At 49.4% G+C, this 21,270-nt stretch overlaps 6 protein-coding genes across 6 annotated transcripts; 3 read left to right on the top strand and 3 right to left on the bottom strand.

Annotated features, from left to right (window-relative positions):
* Positions 1–3,351: 3,351 nt before the first annotated feature.
* On the top strand, positions 3,352–5,247 carry ASPBRDRAFT_129059 (MFS transporter; the record flags this gene model as incomplete). The annotated part of the gene is made up of 4 exons (XM_067618110.1): positions 3,352–3,689; positions 3,749–4,125; positions 4,179–4,455; positions 4,521–5,247. The coding sequence occupies 4 exons, from the start codon at positions 3,352–3,354 to the stop codon at positions 5,245–5,247; spliced, it is 1,719 nt and encodes a 572-aa protein (XP_067477922.1).
* Positions 5,248–5,532: 285 nt separating this feature from the next.
* On the bottom strand, positions 5,533–6,089 carry ASPBRDRAFT_129159 (nuclear telomere cap complex subunit Ten1; the record flags this gene model as incomplete). Its single annotated transcript, XM_067618117.1, has 2 exons — positions 5,533–5,875; positions 6,004–6,089. The coding sequence occupies 2 exons, from the start codon at positions 6,087–6,089 to the stop codon at positions 5,533–5,535; spliced, it is 429 nt and encodes a 142-aa protein (XP_067477921.1).
* Positions 6,090–6,274: 185 nt separating this feature from the next.
* Positions 6,275–7,810, top strand: ASPBRDRAFT_66743 (ESCRT-III subunit protein SNF7). The gene is made up of 4 exons (XM_067628788.1): positions 6,275–6,847; positions 6,908–7,112; positions 7,180–7,388; positions 7,447–7,810. The coding sequence occupies exons 1-4, from the start codon at positions 6,673–6,675 to the stop codon at positions 7,524–7,526; spliced, it is 669 nt and encodes a 222-aa protein (XP_067477920.1). The 5' UTR covers positions 6,275–6,672; the 3' UTR covers positions 7,527–7,810.
* An 863-nt stretch (positions 7,811–8,673) lies between these two features.
* On the bottom strand, positions 8,674–10,801 carry ASPBRDRAFT_128511 (uncharacterized protein; the record flags this gene model as incomplete). Its single annotated transcript, XM_067618063.1, has 3 exons — positions 8,674–9,277; positions 9,333–10,404; positions 10,498–10,801. The coding sequence occupies 3 exons, from the start codon at positions 10,799–10,801 to the stop codon at positions 8,674–8,676; spliced, it is 1,980 nt and encodes a 659-aa protein (XP_067477919.1).
* A 1,965-nt stretch (positions 10,802–12,766) lies between these two features.
* ASPBRDRAFT_630731 (uncharacterized protein) lies at positions 12,767–13,740 on the bottom strand. Its single transcript, XM_067628407.1, has 2 exons — positions 13,018–13,740; positions 12,767–12,927 (listed from the first exon to the last, which is right to left on the bottom strand). The coding sequence occupies exon 1, from the start codon at positions 13,594–13,596 to the stop codon at positions 13,126–13,128; it is 471 nt and encodes a 156-aa protein (XP_067477918.1). The 5' UTR covers positions 13,597–13,740; the 3' UTR covers positions 12,767–12,927; positions 13,018–13,125.
* A 2,352-nt stretch (positions 13,741–16,092) lies between these two features.
* Positions 16,093–18,860, top strand: schA (serine/threonine protein kinase SCH9; the record flags this gene model as incomplete). The annotated part of the gene is made up of 2 exons (XM_067621087.1): positions 16,093–17,366; positions 17,429–18,860. 2 exons carry the CDS (start codon positions 16,093–16,095, stop codon positions 18,858–18,860), a joined length of 2,706 nt encoding a protein of 901 aa, XP_067477917.1.
* Positions 18,861–21,270: the final 2,410 nt, after the last annotated feature.

Here is a 21,270-nt window from a genome sequence, read left to right as displayed (position 1 = left end):
CATACGTACATTAGAGCAGACCTGTCGCGACAGAAAATATGATTGAGAATCAATCTATTTCAAGGACAAAGTAGTGCTTGGCCATAAATCTCATCACGAACTTACACTCTCGCGTGGCTAAGCCTTCAAGCCTCCATCCATGGGTCCCAGAAATCCAAGCGAACGGAGATTAATAGTTCGGATTTGACCGTTCGGTTAGAAGAGCCAGACCCACATGTCATTCGATCACTGGCGCAGGTGTAAGTTCGTTAAGGGGTAAAAACTAAGAAGCCTATCAAGAAGAGAGTTTTTTCTTTGAACCAGCCACTTAAAGCATAAAATCGGTTCGAATTTGATGCATCCCCTGATCCCGAGTTGCATTAGTAGGCGATGTTCTCCACGTGCCGGCGTCGGGAGGAAAAGCAAGCAAAATGGTCCGATTCCGTTTCTTTGTGACACCTTCGGAAAATTTGATGGCGCGGTCAGGGGCTTCCAAGAGGGTGATACCACAGGGCAACATGACCGGATTTGTTGACATCCGAACAGCTATATCAGTTGTGACTGGGAAACAGGAGAGTAGATGGGCCTCGAGAAATGAATACCAATATCAACTAGTATAGAGTACCATATACATACACCAAGACAGCCATCGCTCTCTATTGGACGATGCATGCTGCAGGTGTCCCGTAAGCACTCAATTCATATTTTACGGAGTAGATCCGACGTTGTGCACATTCCTATCATGACTGAGACTACAGTACCTTTTATCAAGAACTACGCTTGCTTTATCATAGAGAGTCCTATTACAGCGTTCGCTACTTGGTGATTGTGGTGATTCCCTGGCAGAAGGTTCAACAGCCAATTCGGTCTTCTTTCCGAAGAGTGGGTCGTGCTTATCTCCGCAATTCCGAGATGGCCTCTTTCTCTACGATATGGCCGAGATAACTAGAGGGATGATTTGAGAGAGCCTTATACAAAAAAGATCACGATAACAGTAGGCGTCTACTCTTATCACCTGTAAAGGACTATCAGCCAGCAAACGTACACTGTGAATATTCCTTCAAGCCATGTCTCTATTGATGAAGCTAGTCAGTTACATAGCTAGGGATTGATGACAGCAATACACTACACACCCCCCCCAGCATGCTTGTCCTTAGTAAGTAGCTTTCTGTCGCTATTCGGCCTCTGATAATCATCGTTTCATTCACTACTACTTAATAACCCTCTTGCCTTTAAAGCTATGACCACCATGATATATCATTGTTTGTACGGCCCGTGCCACGACTCCATTTTTATCCGCTACCGTTCAAGCAACTGCAAATCGAATTTCTTTGGATATGGTCTAGTTTCTTAATTCTACCAAGACATACACGAGGCACCATGCATAATTTCCTCGGTAGCATGCTCTGACGAAGACCGACATTCCTCAGAATGTGGTATGGAGCAGGTCTTGGCACTCGTTGAGTCACCTTCAGGCTCGCGCAAGAACTGCAGAAATGCCAGCAACGAAGGAGACAAATCATTTGCTCAAGAGATGAGTGTAGATGACGGCATAGTTACCTATCATATTTGGGACCTCAAACGTTTGTTCGGAACACGGGCCGCTGGGTGGCCACCAGAAGCAGCATGGATACCTAAACTCCTAAAGAGAAGGGCGCAGACGTTCTGGATTGCAGAAACAAAGTTTCTCACAGGATCGTCCTTGTTGTTGCCAGAGTTTCATCGGCAAACCGGCACGGGCGGCACTCGGAACCGAGCCCTGACCTGTGACTGGGCCATGAGCAAAGCATCAACCCCGTTTTAGCCTCGACAGCTCCCCGCCCTGTGCTTGACATTTGCTAGTGGACTGGTACCCTCAGGGTAAGAAAGACGCAAAATGCTTCTCCTCATTTTCGTGTGGAGCTGGCTGCATTCAGAATTATTGTCTTTCCGACATGGTGGTGGGGACTGGACTTCGTTTGCGACTGTGCATCAGCCGTTTTCGCCAAAGAAATCCACTGCGGTGGGGATGCTTATTCATGCGGTGGTGACGTCCAGGACTCATCTCCAGTTTTCTCCCCCATCTGGAGCAATTTAGGGATCCTGGGGTAAGTAGACCAACCTGGCGAAGCAGGGTCTAGATAGTTGTGACTACCGTATTCACAACAGGCACCCATGCAGCGAGTCACTTGTGATTTTGCAATGCGTGCCCATGATTCTGTATCGCACTTGAGTCTTATGCAGATCATGCCCTGTTGGTGACGAATAACCAGCTCTAATATGAACTAAATGCGATTGGGCGGGCCTCGTATGCCGTAGCGCAATTTGATTAAAAACCCTCCTACTTACACCGTAACGCCATGCCAGTCCGTGCTGGGAGAGATGTCAGTCACTTGAGGCATTTCCCCCAAGCATCACAGGATATATAGTAAGGACTAAAATGGGTTTTAATTCCTCGTATGAGCATGCGACCTACTTCAGTTAGTCATAAAATAGGGATCGTCAACCGCGTCTAACCATGGATGCCCCATATCCAAATGTTAGAAGGGGGCCTCATGCCTATCTGTTTTACTGTATCCGGATCGACGGTTATGGGACACCCCAGCACGCTCGTCTAGGCATCGGATTTGGCAACTCAACATGGAAGACGCAGATGACTGTTAAACGAGAGCCTAGCGGTGAACGTATCAACTGTCGTTCTCGTACAATGTCCATCAGCACCTGTCTTTCCTTGGCAAGAGTCGAACGAGGTCCGGTGGAGGAAGACCGAGGGCTTATCAGTCGTCGCACTCCTGCCGACTGTTCTCGTCCGGCGCCCCCACTCGGAGTGTCTTTCCTCTGCCTCGCTTTCTTCTCTTTTTTGAATTCCCCCAAATTGTCACTGACTCACTAGTTCTGGTTGTTCTTGAATTAATATTGTCGTGTGCGTTTCAAAATTTAATTTCCGCCAAGCTTTATTTTGCAACTCCCATCGTCAATCACCCAAAAATCTGCTATTTCCCTTTCCCAGCATTTGTGCTCGTTTCATTGGTTTGCATGTCTGCTGCGCTACAACTTGAATTCGCTCACAGTTGATCATTTTGGGAGCCATCCTCTATATTCATTTCCTGTCGCATTGGGTACTAGTTTCATTTCTTCTCTCATTCAGAGAATTGTACTGGACCACGAGCACAAGTGCAAGGTTCAAGAGCCAGTTTGTCGACTTATTATATAGAAGCTGCAGCGCATTCCAGTGCGCTCTATTTTATAATTTCCCTCATATTCTTTCATCGCCACTGCTACATATAGAGTCAGGAGATCTATATCGGCCGAAGTGACTGTACTCGGTCCAGCTGTGGAGAGCTCTTCCACCTCTGAGTCACGAACCGACTTCTAATTGACGTCCCGAAAAGCATGTCCTCCCCAAAGATTTCTTCATCAGAACCCTCGGCAGGCCCCGGGGATAGCAAAGAGAGGCCTACCTCTACATATGCGCAATCCTACGCAGTATCAGGCTCATCGGAGGACACCATCGATCAAGTGGATGACCTGGCGCATATCCCTACACGCGCCTCTCGGGCCTCGGTACCCTCTCTGGCTCAGAGAGTCACCTCTATAGGAACAACTGGCACCTCTGACCCGAACTATGAAGTCGACTGGGATGATGAGTTCGACACAAATAATCCGAAGAACTGGTCATTTCCCTACAAAGCCATGGGGATCGCTATTCTATCATACAACACCTTAATTATGTGAGTGTGGCGCATCGCCTAGCTACGCATCATGCGACAGCGACGCTAATCCTTTTCAGAGTATTATACTCGACATCATATACCTCGGGAGAGTCGCAAATCGCCGCTGAATTCGGGACTTCCTCCACTATAGTCACACTGGGATTGACTTTGTACCTAATCGGTCTGGCTGTGGGATCCATGTTCATGGCGCCGTTGAGCGAATTGTACGGCCGAAAGCCGGTTTGCATAGCCTGCTTGTTTATTTTCACGGTTTTGATCATACCCTGTGCGCTCAGTAAAAATCTTGCAACCTTGCTGGTTGTGCGCTTCATCGCAGCCTTGTTCGGGAGTGTAATGATCTCTACTGCACCGGGAATGGTTGCAGACATAGTCGAGGATGACCAACGGGCGCTGGCAATGTCGGTCTGGAGTCTTGGACCCGTGAACGGCCCAGGTAAGCATAGGCATTCCCCTGGCAAGACTTATGAGTGACTAACTATGCCCTAGTTCTCGGACCCATTATCGGAGGCTTCGTCACTCAGTACCTGGGCTGGAGGTGGATGGATTGGATCGCTTTAATGCTGTCTGGTGTTGCGTTGGTCTTGTCATGTATCTTGAAGGAGACTTATGGCCCCATCATCCTGCAGAAGAAAGCCGCCCGCATGCGGAAAGAAACAGGCGATTCACGCTGGTGGTGTCGATATGAACAAAAGGCCAGTCTGAGTGAGCTGCTCAAGATTAATCTGGGCCGTCCATTTGTCATGGCAGTCACTGAACCTATTTGGTCAGTACCTTCGAGCCAGTCCTTGTGCTGTCACTTCAGAGTTAATGTACTAACTGACCATGTAGTATATTTTGGAATATTTATATTGCCATCGTGTATGGCATTCTCTACCTCTGCTTCACGGCCTACCCTATTGTTTTCCGTGATATTCGCGGTTGGTCGCTTGGTCTTTCTGGCCTTGCATTCCTGGGTATTGGAACCGGATGCGTGATCACTATCTCGAGCGAACCCTTGATCCGCCGTCTGATTAACAGTCATAAACCGGATCCTGAGACGGGCAAGCCGCCCCCGGAGGCAATGGTGGCATTTGTATGCATCTGTGCGCTCCTGATTCCAGCTGGAGAGTTGTGGTTCGCCTGGACCTGTTCGCCCGCCTCGATTCCCTGGATTGTACCAATTCTCGCCGGTGTACTCTTCGGCACAGGCAACACGGGCGTATTCATCTACGCGACCAACTACTTGGCTGGAAGCTACGGGGTTTATGCAGCGTCCGCGCTGGCAGGAAACTCCGTAATTCGCAGTATCTTGGGAGGTGTCTTACCTCTCGTTGGTTCGTATATGTATGCAGGGATTGGTCCCAATTGGTCTGGAACCCTTTTGGGTTTGCTCGAGGTGGCTATCGTTCCGATCCCATTTGTTTTCTACAAGTATGGGTACAAGATCCGGGAGAAGAGCGTGCTCATCCGGCGGATGCAGGAGGATAAGCAGCGATTGGCGGGGAAACGTCAACGCCGAACACAGCAGGTGGAGGATTTTGAGAAGACGGGGGAGAAGGGAACGATGGAAGTATGAGGGAGGTGTGTGCCCGAGACTGATGGCAGATGGCACAGTGAATTGAGTATACGCGCAGAAGCACGTGAGTGATTGCACAGAAAAGCCCTCCTTGCACAGTTGGAGTTTGGATTGGGAGCCTGACCTTTTCATCTTGGAAGAGGATACTTGGCTGGTTAAACTGGATATACTATACATGTCTGTCAAAGACGTCACGAAGTAATGGATACAACATCTCGGGTACCATATAGCACATAGATGAAGAGGCAATAAGTAGTAGTCTTTAATAAATAAATAAAAATTAAATCACCCTGTCCTCCGTACCCTCCTTTCCACCCCCAACGCTTCCTGCAGGATTCGCTCATACTCTCCCAACGCCACGGCGCCTGCTGGGAAAACCATCACGGCTTCCACATACACTGGGTTTGTATGTGACGGCGAAACGGCAGAATCATCATCACTTCTCGCAATTCTCCTTACATACCCGAGCACATTCACCCATGCGCCAACAGACAGTTCTTCCGATGTGATTGTCTCCAGCACCGCGTTGATATCCACGGCGACAGAGGGTGGTTCCTGCGGTGGTTTTTGACGCGGATAATTGTGTTCGAGGATGAGGTGCCCTTTTTGGATGTTGTATGTCCTCACGCTGAGAAGATCAGTCTCTTTACTACATTTTTGCTGAACAAGTAAAGAGGCGAGCATTCTTAAATGATTTACGGTATACAACATGCAGAAAGTTAAGATACACATAAACAGACAAGGAACTCCACGCACCAACCAAGAAACCGGACCTTCGAGTTCACTGGAAGAGCAGGTAAATCGGAGAGGAATGCCCGCGTAGAAGGAAGAGGGCCGTTCATTCCAAAGGTTCATAGATTTCCTCCTAAAGAGGCCATCATATCGAGGGATTGGTCTCGAGGCAGCAATGATCACAAAGCAATCTAACCAATACGGACTGAAATACGATGACCGGCGTGACCCCATCCACGTGACCCTACCACTCCGATAGGCTTAGCGCGTATGTCATAGGGCCAACGAGGGGAAAACCAACTTGAATCCGGCCGGGGAATCTGCTCACATCTTCTTCTCTCGTCTCGGACCTTTATCGCTCCCTCTTTTTCCTTGTCGCTTATCAAGGACCGCTGCCTTGCTCGACTACCTGGTCTAGGTGACTCGGAGTTGATCATCTCCCGCACCCATCATCAGGATAAACAACCGTCCAGCGATCTCTCACCGATCCCGCCCCGTTGCCACGGACCATCATCTCTTCTCATCCCACCTTCCACCGATTCCAGACCCGTCGTTACACTTCCTTTCCCGACCCAACACCAACGACTCCTGCCGCCGGACGTTGGCTCACAAGTCTCTAGTATATCTTCAACCACCGCAATAGCAACCACCCTCTATCACAGCCTCGTCAACCCCCCATACACCCTTATCAACATGTGGTCTTGGTTCGGCGGATCCGCCGCTCAGAAGCGGAAAGATGCGCCCAAGAATGCGATCCTCATGCTTCGCGAACAGCTGGACATGCTCCAGAAGCGCGAGAAGCATTTGGAGAATCTGATGGAGGAGCAGGATGCAATTGCTCGGAAGAACGTAACGTCAAACAAGGCCGGTAGGTGAAAACTAGCTAGGCAACCATAAATGAAGTCTAACGGGTTTGTTTTCTGTATAGCGGCTAAGAACGCCCTTCGGCGGAAGAAGGTTCATGAGAAGAACCTTGAACAGACGACAGCACAGATTGTTCAGCTAGAACAGCAAATCTACTCGATTGAGGCGGCGAATATCAACCAGGAGACTTTGAAGGCTATGGAGGCGGCTGGTGCGGCTATGGCGAAGATTCATGGCTCGATGACGATCGATAAGGTGGATGAGACGATGTATGTTTGTTTCGTTACGGTATTATCTGTGTGTGTGATGGGAACAAGGCCACTGACAATAGGCTAGGGATACACTTCGCGAACAGCACCAACTCAGCACGGAAATTGCAACAGCCATCACAAGCACCTCTCTGGTCGATCAACCAGACGAGGCCGATTTGGAGGAGGAACTCGAGGGTCTGGAACAGGAGGCCATGGACGAGCGGATGCTCAACACAGGTACTGTGCCGGTTGCAGACCAGCTCAACCGTTTACCTCCTGCGGCGAATGGAGAAAGTAAGCCACTATCCCTCCCTTTTCCAAATAACAAAATATATCTAACATATATCAATAGTCAAAGCCAAACCCCAGACCGAAGAAGAAGACGAGGAAGCGGAACTGGAGAAGCTACGTGCGGAAATGGCCATGGGATAATCGGCCGGCTAGATCCTTGCAGATTCTGGTTTCCTACTATTCTTTTTCTTCTCTCTTAATCATATGTGTCAAAGAACATGTGCTACCTTGACCGTTTTTGATTGATTGCGTTATTTGCGCCCTTGGAGTTAGTTACTTTCTTTCTTCTTTTTACTTGAACTCTTGCATGATGGAATGAATCATTGTCTACTTTCTGTCCCTATCTTGTGATTGAATACATTTGCTAGTAGAATTGAAACCGAGTAGTTGGTCCTTAACACACTGTATACATGCCAAATACCTACCCACATAATCACTCATCTGTACAGTCTAGTCCTGTAGCCTAGATAGAGTATTACTACTCATAATCATGCTGCCTAGCATCCATCCACTCATCTATTCAGCTAGCAGAGAAGGAAAGAGTATAGACAAAAACATCCCCAGCTTACTACTCACTACTAATAGGCATCCATCATTATCATATATACCAAGTAGTACCACTAACCTAACCTAGAACAGTAGCAGTCTAGCATCTATACTACTACTAATTACTTTGTCGATCCTTTAGTAACTTACTACTAACTAAGGATCTGGAAAGAACAATAAGTAATTACTTACCTAGCGTAACTAGCACGAGAGTGCAGCTGAATCTAAGACAAGTTCATCTCTACTGTTACGCTACTAGTACACGAGGTAGTAAAGATAACTCATCTTCTTGTTAGTTTGATACGAATGAAAAAGACCCCCTTTCTTCTCATTTATCTTATCTCAAGTATAAGATCACGACAATAGGGCAGGGTAAAGGTAGGGATGTGGAAAATAGAAGTGAATATACGGCAAAAGTTAAGAATAAGATGTGAGGTAAGAATAGGAATAGAGAAAAAAAATAAAGTAAGCACATATAACACTCCAGATATTGAAACGCTCAAACTCCCTGTTTTTTGGTAGCAGCCCGTCCGAGATAAACCCGCCCATTTGAGTGCGAAGTGAAATGGTAATAGTCAGTTAGTTGGTTGATTATACGTAAGCCCCAACAAAAGAATAATGGTAAAAGCCACTGGAAAAGAAGTGGTATAATAGGTAGTGAACGAACTCGGTTAAAGTTCCTACAGTGGCTTTGAAAGGGGAAGTAGAAAAAGGAAATGGGAATGATAAGGAAGCGCGCACATCATGGAAACCAGGCGTAACTCTTGAGTAATTTGGCACGAGCCCCGTCGTTCGCTTCGTGGCACCACTTGGATTTCCATTCCCACTCTCGCGCAGCAGCCTCGATAAGGGCTTCCTTGCACTCGGGAGGAAGTTCCTCCAGGATTTCGGGGCTCGTAAATTCGGGATTTGCAGAGTCAGCGACACTGATTAGGCCGTTGGAGCCGAGATCGTGGACATCGCCGTCTGGGCCGGGAACGCCCAGGTTGGAATACGGCGAAGATTCGAACTGAATATCATGAATGGCAAATCGGCGGGAAAGCGCAGCCGGGACGGTAGAGAAGAGGGTGGATTCGGTGGTTTGTTGTTCAGGTTGGCTGTCGCTGGTCTCGTTGGCTTCTCTGTCGACAGCAGCTGGCTCTGCTTCGCCGGTGCCGTTCGTCAAGCTCAGGGTGGACATGCCCTGGGCTAATTTGGTTGCAACTCGCGGATCGGGAGGAGGCAGACGCTCCCAGCGGGCGTGCGTCGGTTGCATAATCTTGGGGAACTGCATGACGTTCGTATGGATGTCATACGTTCCTCCGAGGTTTTCGCGGCGCGCAAGTGATATGAGCGAGTTAAAGTTGCTACATGTAACGTAAGCATCCAAGAATAAAATTAGACAGACTGAGCCTGACATACCTTGCCTCTCGAGCGTGTTCGAGCATCCAGTTATCGCCAGTAACTGTGACCTTGCGTTTCTTCGAATCCACCGCCTTTCCGGTGGGCAAGGGCACCGACGGAGCGCTGGTGTGATAGACACTACTGGCACCGTGCCAGGCTACGTACTGGTTCCTGTTGTAAGGTTCTCCCGGCGGAGGGAGCTTATCCTCAGGGACGGCAAGTTCGCCCTCGACATCTCCCCGCTCCCTCGCAGCCTGGGCATGGTAGTCATCAATGACCTTCTTCCCGCCAACAATAATTTTTGCACCGAATTCCCGGAAGACAGACCGAGCGGTGACGACACCGATGGCTCGGCCTTTGTAAGAGTGGGGGATGATCTCTCGTTCGATGAGATCACGTTTCGCCTCATCGTCGATGATAATTTTATAGAGAAATTTGTGTTTCTGGAAAAACAGGTACGAGTCCCTGAAACCAATGCAACGCGCGGGCTCAGTAGACAGCATGTATTTGCGATCACCACGGTTGAGAATCGTGAACACACGGACCCTGTATTCCCGATCGCCCAGCAGATTGCCGTTCTTGTCCACCTTTGTCTCGCCTTCGGGGTCGTCTGGGAGAGCAACTTCGTCGTCGATAACGTCCATCAAGTTTCCCTCCTTATCGATCGGAACCTGGGTAACATGCGACGGGCCACGGTTACGTGCCCACCTTCCACCACTAGCAGCGGGACGACCACGCCTTCGCTTGACGGGCGTACTCGTATGGATCGGTGTCTGAGGGGCGCCGTCATCAGGCGCATCCCAGTCTGGGGGACGGTTCTTCGGGGGACGGCCTATGCGGCGCTTTCGTGGGATGGCTGACATGCGGCCACCGGTGCGCGTAGGAGTATCGCCGCGCGATGGAGGGTTTGAATCCTGGGCGGGAGTTGCAGCTGTCTCTTCCTCCTGGCTGGGTTCTGCCTGGGCTTCCGCCTCAGGATCCTTATCGGAAGCATCTCCCGGATCTTCCATCGGTGGCGATGATCCACGCGATGGGGGTGCTTCTATCATCTCCTCGTCTGAGGCGTCGGGGAGCGGAGGTGCGGCATTCCCTACTGGGTAATTAGTTGTTCGCGTCCGTGACGACCGAGACCGCGGCGGCCAAGGAAAAGGGAAAGGGCCAAGGTGAAAGTCAAGCAGGTCACGTACGCATTGATTGCGCAGCTGCTTGTGCAGCCGCACGAAGTTTCCTAGCCATACCGACGGTGAATGGATAAGATAGGCAAGGAACGCCGACCTAGAATTTACTGGAGCGACAGAGCTGGATGGAGGCCCTTGGGGACGTTCCTTTCCGCAGCCATTCGCGCTAGAGCCAGACGGGACTAGGTTTCTCCGAGTGCCCGGTCTGCTGTCACGTGATTGAGTAGAATACCCCTGATGCCTGAGGCAGTTAGAGTTGTTCCAGCCACGTGCCGAACCAATGATGGAGATAAATGGAAGACCCTCCATCGAGGCTGGAGGCAGTTGGCGCTTCCTGCACCATGATGTCATGGTCCCTTTCCGCTGATCGCCGACGGTTCGTTCCTTCGAACTGATTCGTGATCGTGAGGCCATCTTGTGTTGCCGTTTCCCGCTGAACTAGTTATCGGCTTTCCCGTGTAGATAGAAACATCCCCCTAAACCCCCTACTATACGGCGTGTAGGCGCAGTATGCGGGATTTCCTCCGAGGGTCATCCTTTGGCTTTCGCTACACAAAACATATGTGGTCTAGACAGGTTCGGTAGCCTTGCATCCTGGCTGAAGCTGAACTGAACCATTGCCAGCACCGCTCAAGCCAGCAGATGAATCATCTGCAGCGATAAGGTATGCGCGAGCCTGACCACTGACGTATGTAAGTGACAGCGATAACCTGTTCGGCCTCAACTTCACATGCCCGCCAAAGAGGCGGTGGGAAAAGCGAGCTTCTGGAACCCCTCAAAAAAAAACCTCCACCACCATCGATACTAGCACTTTAAGCAAGTTAGCAGCGGCAGAGCAGGACTGCTGTGCTCCGCATTCCTCAAAACTCTGACCACCCTCATGCACCCTGAAGGAGGGTAGGCCCCATCGCATCACATAATCTTCAACGTGTTGGAGCCTGGTGCTGCGAGGCCATCGCGGTACGGTCCCCTCCGTGGTATCGGAATCGAGCGTGGGCCCGTGGATGTTTTCGGAGCGTCTGTGGTGACCAGATGCTGCGTGCCGCAGATCGCTTACACAACCTCGCAGCAGCCTGCAGGTGACCTACCTACTGATCGTGTCCAAGTAGCCTCAGATGCAGCGACGGTCTCCCTAGTCGACTAGGGCTTTTTAGCTTATTATTGGCGGATCGTGGAGGGGGCGAGTGCGAAGGACAAAACAGAACTCCACCAAAAGGTTCCCCTGGATATCTTTTCCTACGGTTTCTGGTAGGCATCAATTTCCTAAAGAGGCGATCTGAGCAGAAAATTGCTCCTATCAGGACCTGCTATCTGCACGATGGAGCTCAGTGTCGGTTACACCTTCGCACTGATTGGCATTTTTTTAGGACTTCCCCCTCCTCTTGCCTACTCCCATTTTCCGGTCTACTATGGCCGGCAGTTTTTACCGTCGAACCAGGCCATTCTGAAACATAATCGATCCTACCTAAGCAGCGACTGCATTACAATGCTACTTGATCTGGCAGCTGCACGGACATGGTGTAACTCCATATCGGCGACTTACGACCTCCCATCAGCCGTACAGCTGCCCTGAGCTTGTGATGCACAAACGTAAGGGGGTGACGAGCCCGGGATTCCCGCTAGCCTCGGGGCGCGCGATCTCCCATCGTCCTCAATACCTTGGTTTGACTGTGAGAGGCATAGATTACGGTCTGGCCTATAGTTTGACTCAGATAAGAGGAGAAATGCAACACTCCGACTACCTAAGACTGGGAAGAATTCCCAGGGATGGAGGATGCGGCTGCGGTCATACTATAACCTCCATGTACGGAGTAGATGGCTGTGATATTACTAGAGACTGCTGCAGAGTTACCATAACAGCCAGCAGGGGCTGTGTATCATTTGAAGGTATCCGTAATTCCGTAGGTCCGCTAACACCATCTCAAGCGCGGGGCATCTGAAAGCCTTAGATCTAACTACATGATGTCACATAATTTCAAGTTATCGCTCATAGTGTAGCTTAGTAGTTAGCTAGCTCGCGACGGTCATTGACACACCATGAGGAAACGAGGTCCGGGCGGAAAGGCAGTGCATACCTAATTGGGCAATCAGTCGATCCGAACCGGCTGCGGAATACTTTAAATGACTTTGGTTAGTAGTAACTTGATGGGAAACACCAAACTCCGCAGGTATGAATCATAGTCCAGTTCTAACGAGGTATTACACATGTCCCTTCGAAGTACCCCCGCTAGTCAAGTAAAGGGAAAAGAAACCAATCACTTGTCACAGCAGTACTGTGCTTAGACATTCAACAAAACCAAGAGAGGGTCAGTGAGCTGTGATGAGATATCTCAATGGTTGTTGATGAGCTGATGAGTTGATGGCAGTTGCGGTGACCACCAACTAGTGAACTACCCCACCACCCCTCCTTCCAATCCAACCACGAGGATGGACTACTAAAAAGAATAAGATTAAGAATAATATTAATGAGAGATGAGGAGGTGGCGGCGGAGAAAATGATCTCCGGGGCCATTCTCAATGATTACCTTCTAGCGTGGGGAGATGGTGGAGAGAGGAAAGAGGAGAAAGTGGAAGAGAAAACAAAAAGAAAACTATATTTATTCATTTTTAGCTAAAACTAAAGAGGAATTTCGTTATTGGCATGTTTGCCCGGATTTTGAGGTAGTGTGGTGGTCGGTGGATTGACCGTGGAGGAGCATAAGCTTTCTACTACCGAGTATTACATGGGCAAGAAGAATCTGCAGGTCATTCTTGTAATTTTTTAGGTGGGAATATTGGTGGTTGACCGGACTTGGTCGTTCAATAGTAAGGTAGTATAGTAAGTAGTATACAATAGAGGTAGGCCTGAGAGGCAGGGAGGGAGGAAGAGGAGAGAAATAATTGACTAAGATAGGCAGTGCTCGGAACAGATAGAGAAGCCTAAAGAACAGACAGACCCATTCCATGGCAGTAGAATATGCAGCGGGTTTACTTGACTTTCGAGCATTCCCGGTTCCCACCCAGTCCAGTGTCCACCCACCCATGTCCACCGGGCGGATAGCCATCCATCCTTGTCCAAAGAAGGGCCCAAGAGAGAAGGAGAAGGAGGCAAACCGGCACATCATCGGACCTCTGCGGTCATCAGCGGCTTGGTGGTGGATTGTCAGCCTTTGCTTTGACGGAGAATACTCTATCTTTCTTGAAGGAGGGGGGAAGAGAAAGGAGGAGGGCAAGCAATTATTTCTATGATGCTGACCCCCCCAAAGCAAGACAATAAAAAGATGATGGTAGTGGTAGTAGTGAATCAATCAATCATTCCAGGAGTTTTACCCTTTCTTGTTCCCTCTTATCATTATTCTTCCAAGGCATCTCCATCCGTTCCAAGAAGTCCCCCTCCTTCTTCCTCATCACCGCTAGATAAATGTTACTGTGTGCCTCCAGCCACCAGAGCGATGTGGTTCGTGGTTGACTTCACCAGTGGTTCCATCCCAAACAGCGCTTCGTCTATTTGCCAGCAGCACCGCCATCTCCACTCCGTCTGAGGCCTTTTCCCTTTTCCCTTTCCCTACGACGCCTCCTGCCGTGCTTTGATTCGTTCCCTTCTCAATGGGTGGCATTTGCCTCCAATTCTAGGGACGCTCCGAGACAACAATGCACCCTTGACTAGGCTACTCTTCCTTCACCAGTAGCGTTCCGAAGCTTTTACCAGGCTCCTAGTATCGTTCCGAGGAGTCATCAACAAAACCACCTTTACCGGTCATCACATAAGACTCATCTTATAGTATAAGCAAGTACAAGCAAAGAGAAAAAAAAAAAAGAAAAAGAAAAAGAAAAGGACTTCACCACCATCAGTTCTGTGTTCTTACGAGAAAGTACCGGGAAGAAGAGGAGGTCACATCGTATTCTTGTCGTGTTTCTTCCATACACAGCCATCGCTGGTTCTAACCATCGACTTCCTTCCGAATCTCTCTCGCTTGTTCCTTTGGTTTAGCCTCAACCACCCTCTCCCCTCACCATTGGTTTGAAGACCCAAACAGGGCCTGTAACTCAGCTCCTGCACGCTTCAAACCCATATTGGACGCGTTTTTGCCTTCCAACTTTCTTCCTGTCCCCCAGAATCTCGGTCGCGAAAGTTACCACAAGTCAACGGTCCCCATCCGCAGTCCCTGACCCGTTCAGCGGCTTCAGCGGCAGCTTATGTCTATGACTATTGGGGGGTTTGGTTCGTTCTAACGCCACCTCATCGCCAACCTCAAATTTGAATTAACCGTCAAACGGGATCCCCGAATTTCATCTTTTTCAAACCTTCTTCTCTCTTTCGTATATTGGTATTCCGGGGTACTTCTTCTTTAAAGAAAGAAAAATTTCCCCTTCGTGTTCCTTCCTATCAGTTCTGGCCATCTGGCTGGTCCCTCCTATACCTCTGGTACGAAACCCGCCATCCGCCGGCGTCCGCCCGCCATTTGTCCGTCCGCGCCTGATTGACGCTAAGGCTCCGTCGCCCACATTGACGGGCATTAATTGCCTGCCCGAGACTGACTGATTGAGTTCTTGGAAGCCAAAGTGCTTTCTTCAAGTTCGCCCCGGGAATTCATTGGGTTTCGTCTGTGAGTAAAACCCTCCAGGTTTTGTGCTTCTCTTCCGTGCTTCTTTTTTTCCCATTTTCCCCCTCAATGTCAATCATCACTCTGCATCCTAGGCCGTCGACCCCCATCAGCTTTATCCACTTTGTCTTCCACGGCTCAGTCAACAACTATTCTCCTAACAACTTGCCAACAGTAACAGGGCATCCCGCTCTTCTACCCCTCCCTTCTCTTCGCTATCCGCACCCGATCGGATTCATCCTCCCGCAATCTTCCTTGGCTTGTCAACGTCCAACAGCGTCTGACTCACCTTTGATTTAATTCTCACACTTCAGCTGCTCGTCGACGAAAAGACGTCATACTTTCAGCAACCTGTCCTCGATCTTCTCGTAATCTGACATCGTTATCTGTATCGCAGCGGCGCGACCGACAGACTTGGCCTTCGGTATTCCTGATTGTGGTTTTTGGGTGTCGAATGGAAACATAAAGATGGCTGCTGCTCAGAGTGGACTAGGGTCGCATGGAGATGCGGGCTCATTGAAGCCGCCCAGATCCCGGAGGTGAGTACAGTATTGCGACTTGCACCTTGTTCTCGCTGTTGGTCTGGGTTTCATCGTGTGCCGGCTCTGGCAAGAGGGTGTGTGGTAAATCGGAGAGTGGAAAATTGGGTGCGAAGTTTTCGCTACAACGGCGGATTACTGCCGTACTTCAGCCCTCATTGTGTTGTCATTGTTAGCAAGCAAGCTTCCATCCTCGGTTTCTGCTACGCTGTCCATGGATCCTGTCGCGTGCGGGAGTCATCCGGGACAAGCAATGACTACATGCTGCACCGGCTGAAAAAAAGTCTCTCTGCGTGTATACTGCCACTTCTTTGCTCTTTCGATACCAGGTTGAGACCTAGCATTCACCCCTGCTATACCGTGAAACGCTTGCCATATGATTTTTGTTCTGCGTTTCTAGTCCACCATACATAGCACAATGGCGGCCAGCACTGTGCTGCTGTCATGCCTTCTCCTATCATCAACTGGGTTTCTAATCATGGCTGACTCGTGCGTTAGCAATGGTACGCAAGAAGACGACAATCAAGATCAAATTGGCTCCAACAGTCCGACTCCTACTGGGATCTCGACTCCGCAACCCGACTTAGCGGACAAGCGTCTGCCTTCCATTAATTCCAGTTATTTCCAGGTTGGTTCTCCCTCTGGTGATAAATCCCGTTCCTCCAACACCTGGTCTTCTGAGACTTCTACTTCCGCGCAAAACCCCCAGTCGGATACGTCCGCCACAGGGACACGGGATCGAGGTTCCTCACCCTCGGGCTCTTTCGTTATGATGGAGCGCCCCGAGGCTTCGGATACCCACTCTTCTACCGCTTCGCCGGACCAGAGCCTTGAGACACACACTTTGCAGCCGGAAACGTTGCCCCCCACGAATCTGCCTACACCCCCCTACAGCTCCGCTTGTTCTCTTCTGCAGAAAGAATCCGATGAGGCTGAACTGGGCTCCTCTGCCCCGGACAAGGGCATGAGCTCCATATTCAATACCTTGAAAAATTACCTCTCTCCCTCCGGAAGCATGTCATCTCCTGAACAAACCTCCCGCCGTCACACCTCTCTTCCCGTCTCAAGCGTCTCTGACGATCCAGTCCTGGCCTCTCATTTCTCCAATCCTTCCCTTCTTCCTACCTCAGATGCGTTCTGTTTGCCGGATGCTCCCCTTCTCGAACACGAAAAACCACATGTGTCTATGTCTTCTGAGAACCTGGCGAAGCTAACTGGAACTGTGTCGGATCTCGTGCGTCTAAAGAGTACACCTCCTCTTACTCCTCGAGCAATGTCCAACGAAGGTTCGCAAACCGACAAGAAGCCGCCCACCTCATCCCCCCATCCGTCGGAACCTGCCCAGCCGCAGTCTGATGAATCGGCAAATGCAGCCGACGAGATCGCTGGCAAGCTCAACGAAGCGTTTCCCCCTGAGAGAGATACTCCCTCACCAACCGGTCCCCCGGTGGCCTCGCTCAAGGGCAAGCTCTACGTGAACATATCCGAAGCTAGAGGGCTTCGACCTGGGTTCGACCCTTATGTCGTCTGCGTCTTTGAGTGGAATGAGGTCATCTCAAAGAGCGCTCAGGATGAAGAAGCAGCCACGCTGGAACGCCAACAGAAAGAGCAAGAAAAGTCGGACCGTGAGGCTGGACGCCCAATGGCAATACCGATGAAGAGCCGGCAAAGCAGCAACAACAGCGCACTCGACGGTGAGCCCCGGGGGCGTGCCCCGGTAACCGACCCGCATTGGAACCACGAGGCGGTCTTGTACGTTCATCCTTTTGTTAGCCTGTTAACGAAGGTTATGTGACTGATTGGTTTCATTATAGTGATGTCTTCGGTGATCAATCAGAGGTAGATGTTTCGGTGTATGATCGCAAAGATCAAGAAGCTTTCTTGGGCCATGTACGCCTTTGCATTAACTTGAAGGATGACAACAGCCGGCTAGAAGGGTGGTTCCCTCTAAAATCTCGTGGCGCGGGTGACTCCCAGGTGTCTGGGGAGATCCACATGGAGATGCGCTTCGAGAGGACCGAAAAGAAGCAGGTTGGACCGAATGACTTCCAGATCCTCAAGCTCATCGGTAAGGGAACGTTTGGCCAGGTCTATCAGGTCAAGAAGAAGGACACGCGTCGTATCTACGCGATGAAAGTCCTGTCGAAGAAGGTTATCATTCAGAAAAAGGAGGTTGCACATACTCTGGGAGAGCGGAATATTTTGGTCCGGACCGCCATGGCGGCTTCACCTTTCATCGTCGGCCTGAAGTTTTCCTTCCAAACACCCACCGACCTCTATCTTGTCACAGACTATATGTCTGGTGGTGAGCTGTTCTGGCATCTTCAGAAGGAAGGGCGATTCCAGGAGGCCAGGGCCAAGTTCTATATTGCTGAGCTTATACTAGCTCTGCAGCACCTTCATGACCACGATATCGTATACCGGGATCTCAAGCCGGAGAACATTCTGCTTGATGCGAATGGTCACATTGCGCTCTGTGATTTCGGTCTCTCGAAGGCCAACCTGACCCAAAACGACACGACGAATACTTTCTGTGGAACGACTGAGTACCTGGCTCCGGAAGTATTGCTTGACGAACAGGGATATACCAAGATGGTCGATTTCTGGTCTCTCGGAGTTCTCGTGTTTGAGATGTGCTGCGGATGGAGCCCATTCTACGCCGAGGACACGCAACAGATGTACAAGAATATTGCCTTCGGCAAAGTTCGGTTCCCCCGGGATGCTCTTAGCACAGAAGGAAGAAACTTTGTAAAGGGCTTGCTGAACCGGAACCCCAAGCACCGCCTTGGTGCCAAGGGTGACGCCAAGGAGCTCATGGCACACCCATTCTTTGACGACGTCGACTGGCAGGCATTGGGCCGGAAGGAGGTGATCCCTCCGTTCAAGCCAACGCTCAAGTCCGACACTGACACTTCCAACTTCGATCCCGAGTTCACGAATGCGCTCGAGACCAATAACTCACTCAACGACCGTGCCGCCGCAATTGCCAATGGGTTCATGCCGGCATCGACGCCGTTGTCGCCCGGTCTGCAGGCCAACTTCAAGGGCTTCACCTTTGTTAACGAAAGCTCCATTGATCACCATTTCAAGAACGAGCCTGGTGACCACATGGAAGAGGACACTGAAACTTGGCAACGACCTCAGCAACCGGCAAGCGCCGCTAACCACCGCATGAGTGGGGTACAGAGGACACACGAGGGCGGCGAGCCCGGTATTTTCAACGTTGATGACAATTTCGACATGTGATTATGGCCTGATGCATGATAATGGAGTTGTGATGCATGACTATTTTTTTGAGAACTTTTTTGCTTTGTACATGCCTTTCGTGGATGAATAGGGCTGGCTTAGCTGTTGTTACCTTTCGTTTCTGGTCTGCTATTTGTGGTTTACATCTTAGCTTTTGTTTATTTTATTTTTGCTACGGTAACAGCAGTATTAGTCCCCCGCAGTGGTTTGATCATATCTTGCACTTTGATATCTTTATCGCAATCTGCGGCTTCCATGTCCTGTTTCTTTTTTTCACTGGTCATCTGGATAGATGGTTGGATATACTTATTGATCAGGCTTGTCCTGCATGGAAGGGACGTGAGCCTTGGTCCACAAATACTTGACCTTACATTTGCACTTCGTTCTTCCATCAAACCTTGTGATATCCGGCAGTCGTCCGGCTCCCTCGCCGGTCGACCCATGTGCTGCCTTGATTTTGCGGTTAGCTTTTTGCTCACTCGTATTGGTGCTGTTCCCGAGTACTGTCTTTCGCATGCGGGGAGTTACGAGCATGAGTGAACACAAATACAGAACATAGTGGAGAGTTGATGCAGGGGCGTTATTATCCCGGCAGCATGGCGCAGGAGGACGCTTGCTTCAGAGTGATTGGCTGATGGCTAGACCGGCCAACAATACACACTAGTTGCTTTTGAATTGCCTTCGATCACGGGGTACGGAGTATCCAAGTCCGAGTTGTAGTTGCTACCTTAGAAAACCCCGACAAAACAGCAAGCGAACTGTAACAGAAGCCCAGCCTAGACCGAAAAGCCCACAAAAGACGGCACGACCACCTGAAACACACCATTACTTATCATGCGGGATAAGCCGTGCCCGACGAACCCCCCTTCCACTGATGGTATTTCTGATGGTTACCCGTATGAAGCCGATCTATAAATATCTACGGAGTACCCTTAGACTAGGTCGATGAATAGATCTTCCTCAAACCGAACCAATTTTTCATGGGACCCTCGGATGAAACGGACCGAAGTTCCAACAATCCAACATTGGACCTAAAGTAAGACCATGAATCATGTGTTAAATGCTCAATGCACACTGGCCACTAGACTACAGTCTTATTTTTGTCTTCAAGACGGAACAAGACATGACTAAAACTTGAGGCTCCATTTGAAACGAGACATTATCTGACATACTACTGTATATTACTAATATCTACTGAGTACTGGTAGCGAGTACCAACAATGGATCTGATCACGCTGAGCTCAGATGAATTCCTTCATGACTACTATTTATATATCTGTTCGATTAGTTTAAGTTGTGTTGGGACTAAGTATCAGATCAGATCCGAACCTACTGTAAATGAATGAATAAATAATTAAACAAACAAATCCAAAACAATTGAACCGAGCTGAATGCGATGATGATGTGATGTGATATGATGTGATAACTATATTTGGATCAAAATGACTACTACACTAAAATACTAGTTGTGATGATGATTTGTGTGAGAGTTGTGAGACACGAACACTGAATAGCCAATGAGAGTACGGAGTACTCTAATGCGCTTTGACTCGCGCTTTGGGGTTAAGGGATCACCACCGCAGACTTTACTAGATAAGGTGAAAGTCTACTAGCACTAATTACTAGAGTAGATACTAACTACTAAAGTGCCTTGGTCTTAGGGTGATGGTGGTCGCCTTGGGGGCCGTGCGGGTGGTAGTACTAGTACTCTTTTATACTTATCTGGTATATATTGGTGAAGATCTTTTCTTTGTTTTGTGGAGGATGATCATTAGCAGTATTACTTTGAGTAGTAGATGTATTTGTTGGTGTTGGTGGACAAAGCAATTGTAAGATGAATGAATGATTGATTCAATATTTGAATGGGTTTGTCAGGGTATATCAGCAAGTACAACATATGGAGTTAAGTATACACCCTTGTATGTATCCTCACGGATATCCCGAATCCCATTCCAATCCAGTTCGCATCAAGAAAGTCTTGGCCGAATTTTTAGTTCCCCTGCAGCCACACAGACAAAGGGAAACCAACCACACCAAGCACTTTCCCCCCTAAACAAGCAACCCAGGGTGTAGATCACACACTACCCTTCGCAAAGATCCGAAGTAAACCATACGGAGTACAAAGTGAAACTCACACAAGCCAATCGCATGGCAGTCTTTCTAGTTGAGCGAAGCAACACTAAATTGGTTGCAGGATTGGGTTGGAAACACTGCAGCCACGGACGGATGGACGGCCCCACGGAACCCCTGACTCGAGGGTTAGAGTCTTAGAGAACTTGAGTTAAGTTTACTAAGTTTACTTATGTGTGATATGTGAAACCGGCTGTTGTTGTTTCCTTGGTTTCTTTTTTTAATGACATTGTTGATGTTGTGTCACCGGATGATGATGGTGGTGGTAGTAGTACAGAGA

Source organism: Aspergillus brasiliensis (assembly GCF_001889945.1).
Source record: "Aspergillus brasiliensis CBS 101740 unplaced genomic scaffold ASPBRscaffold_8, whole genome shotgun sequence".
Lineage (NCBI taxonomy): Eukaryota > Fungi > Ascomycota > Eurotiomycetes > Eurotiales > Aspergillaceae > Aspergillus > Aspergillus brasiliensis.
This window is presented reverse-complemented; position numbering and strand designations above follow the sequence as displayed.

Excerpts from the sequence above, each read along its gene's own strand:
- ASPBRDRAFT_66743 (XM_067628788.1), top strand. The coding sequence starts at position 6,673 with ATGTGGTCTTGGTTCGGCGGATCCGCCGCTCAGAAGCGGAAAGATGCG. Across the intron at positions 6,848-6,907 it reads CGTAACGTCAAACAAGGCCG|CGGCTAAGAACGCCCTTCGG; the intron begins GTAGGTGAAAAC and ends TTTTCTGTATAG. Across the intron at positions 7,113-7,179 it reads GATAAGGTGGATGAGACGAT|GGATACACTTCGCGAACAGC; the intron begins GTATGTTTGTTT and ends ACAATAGGCTAG.
- ASPBRDRAFT_630731 (XM_067628407.1), bottom strand. The coding sequence starts at position 13,596 with ATGATGTGCCGGTTTGCCTCCTTCTCCTTCTCTCTTGGGCCCTTCTTT.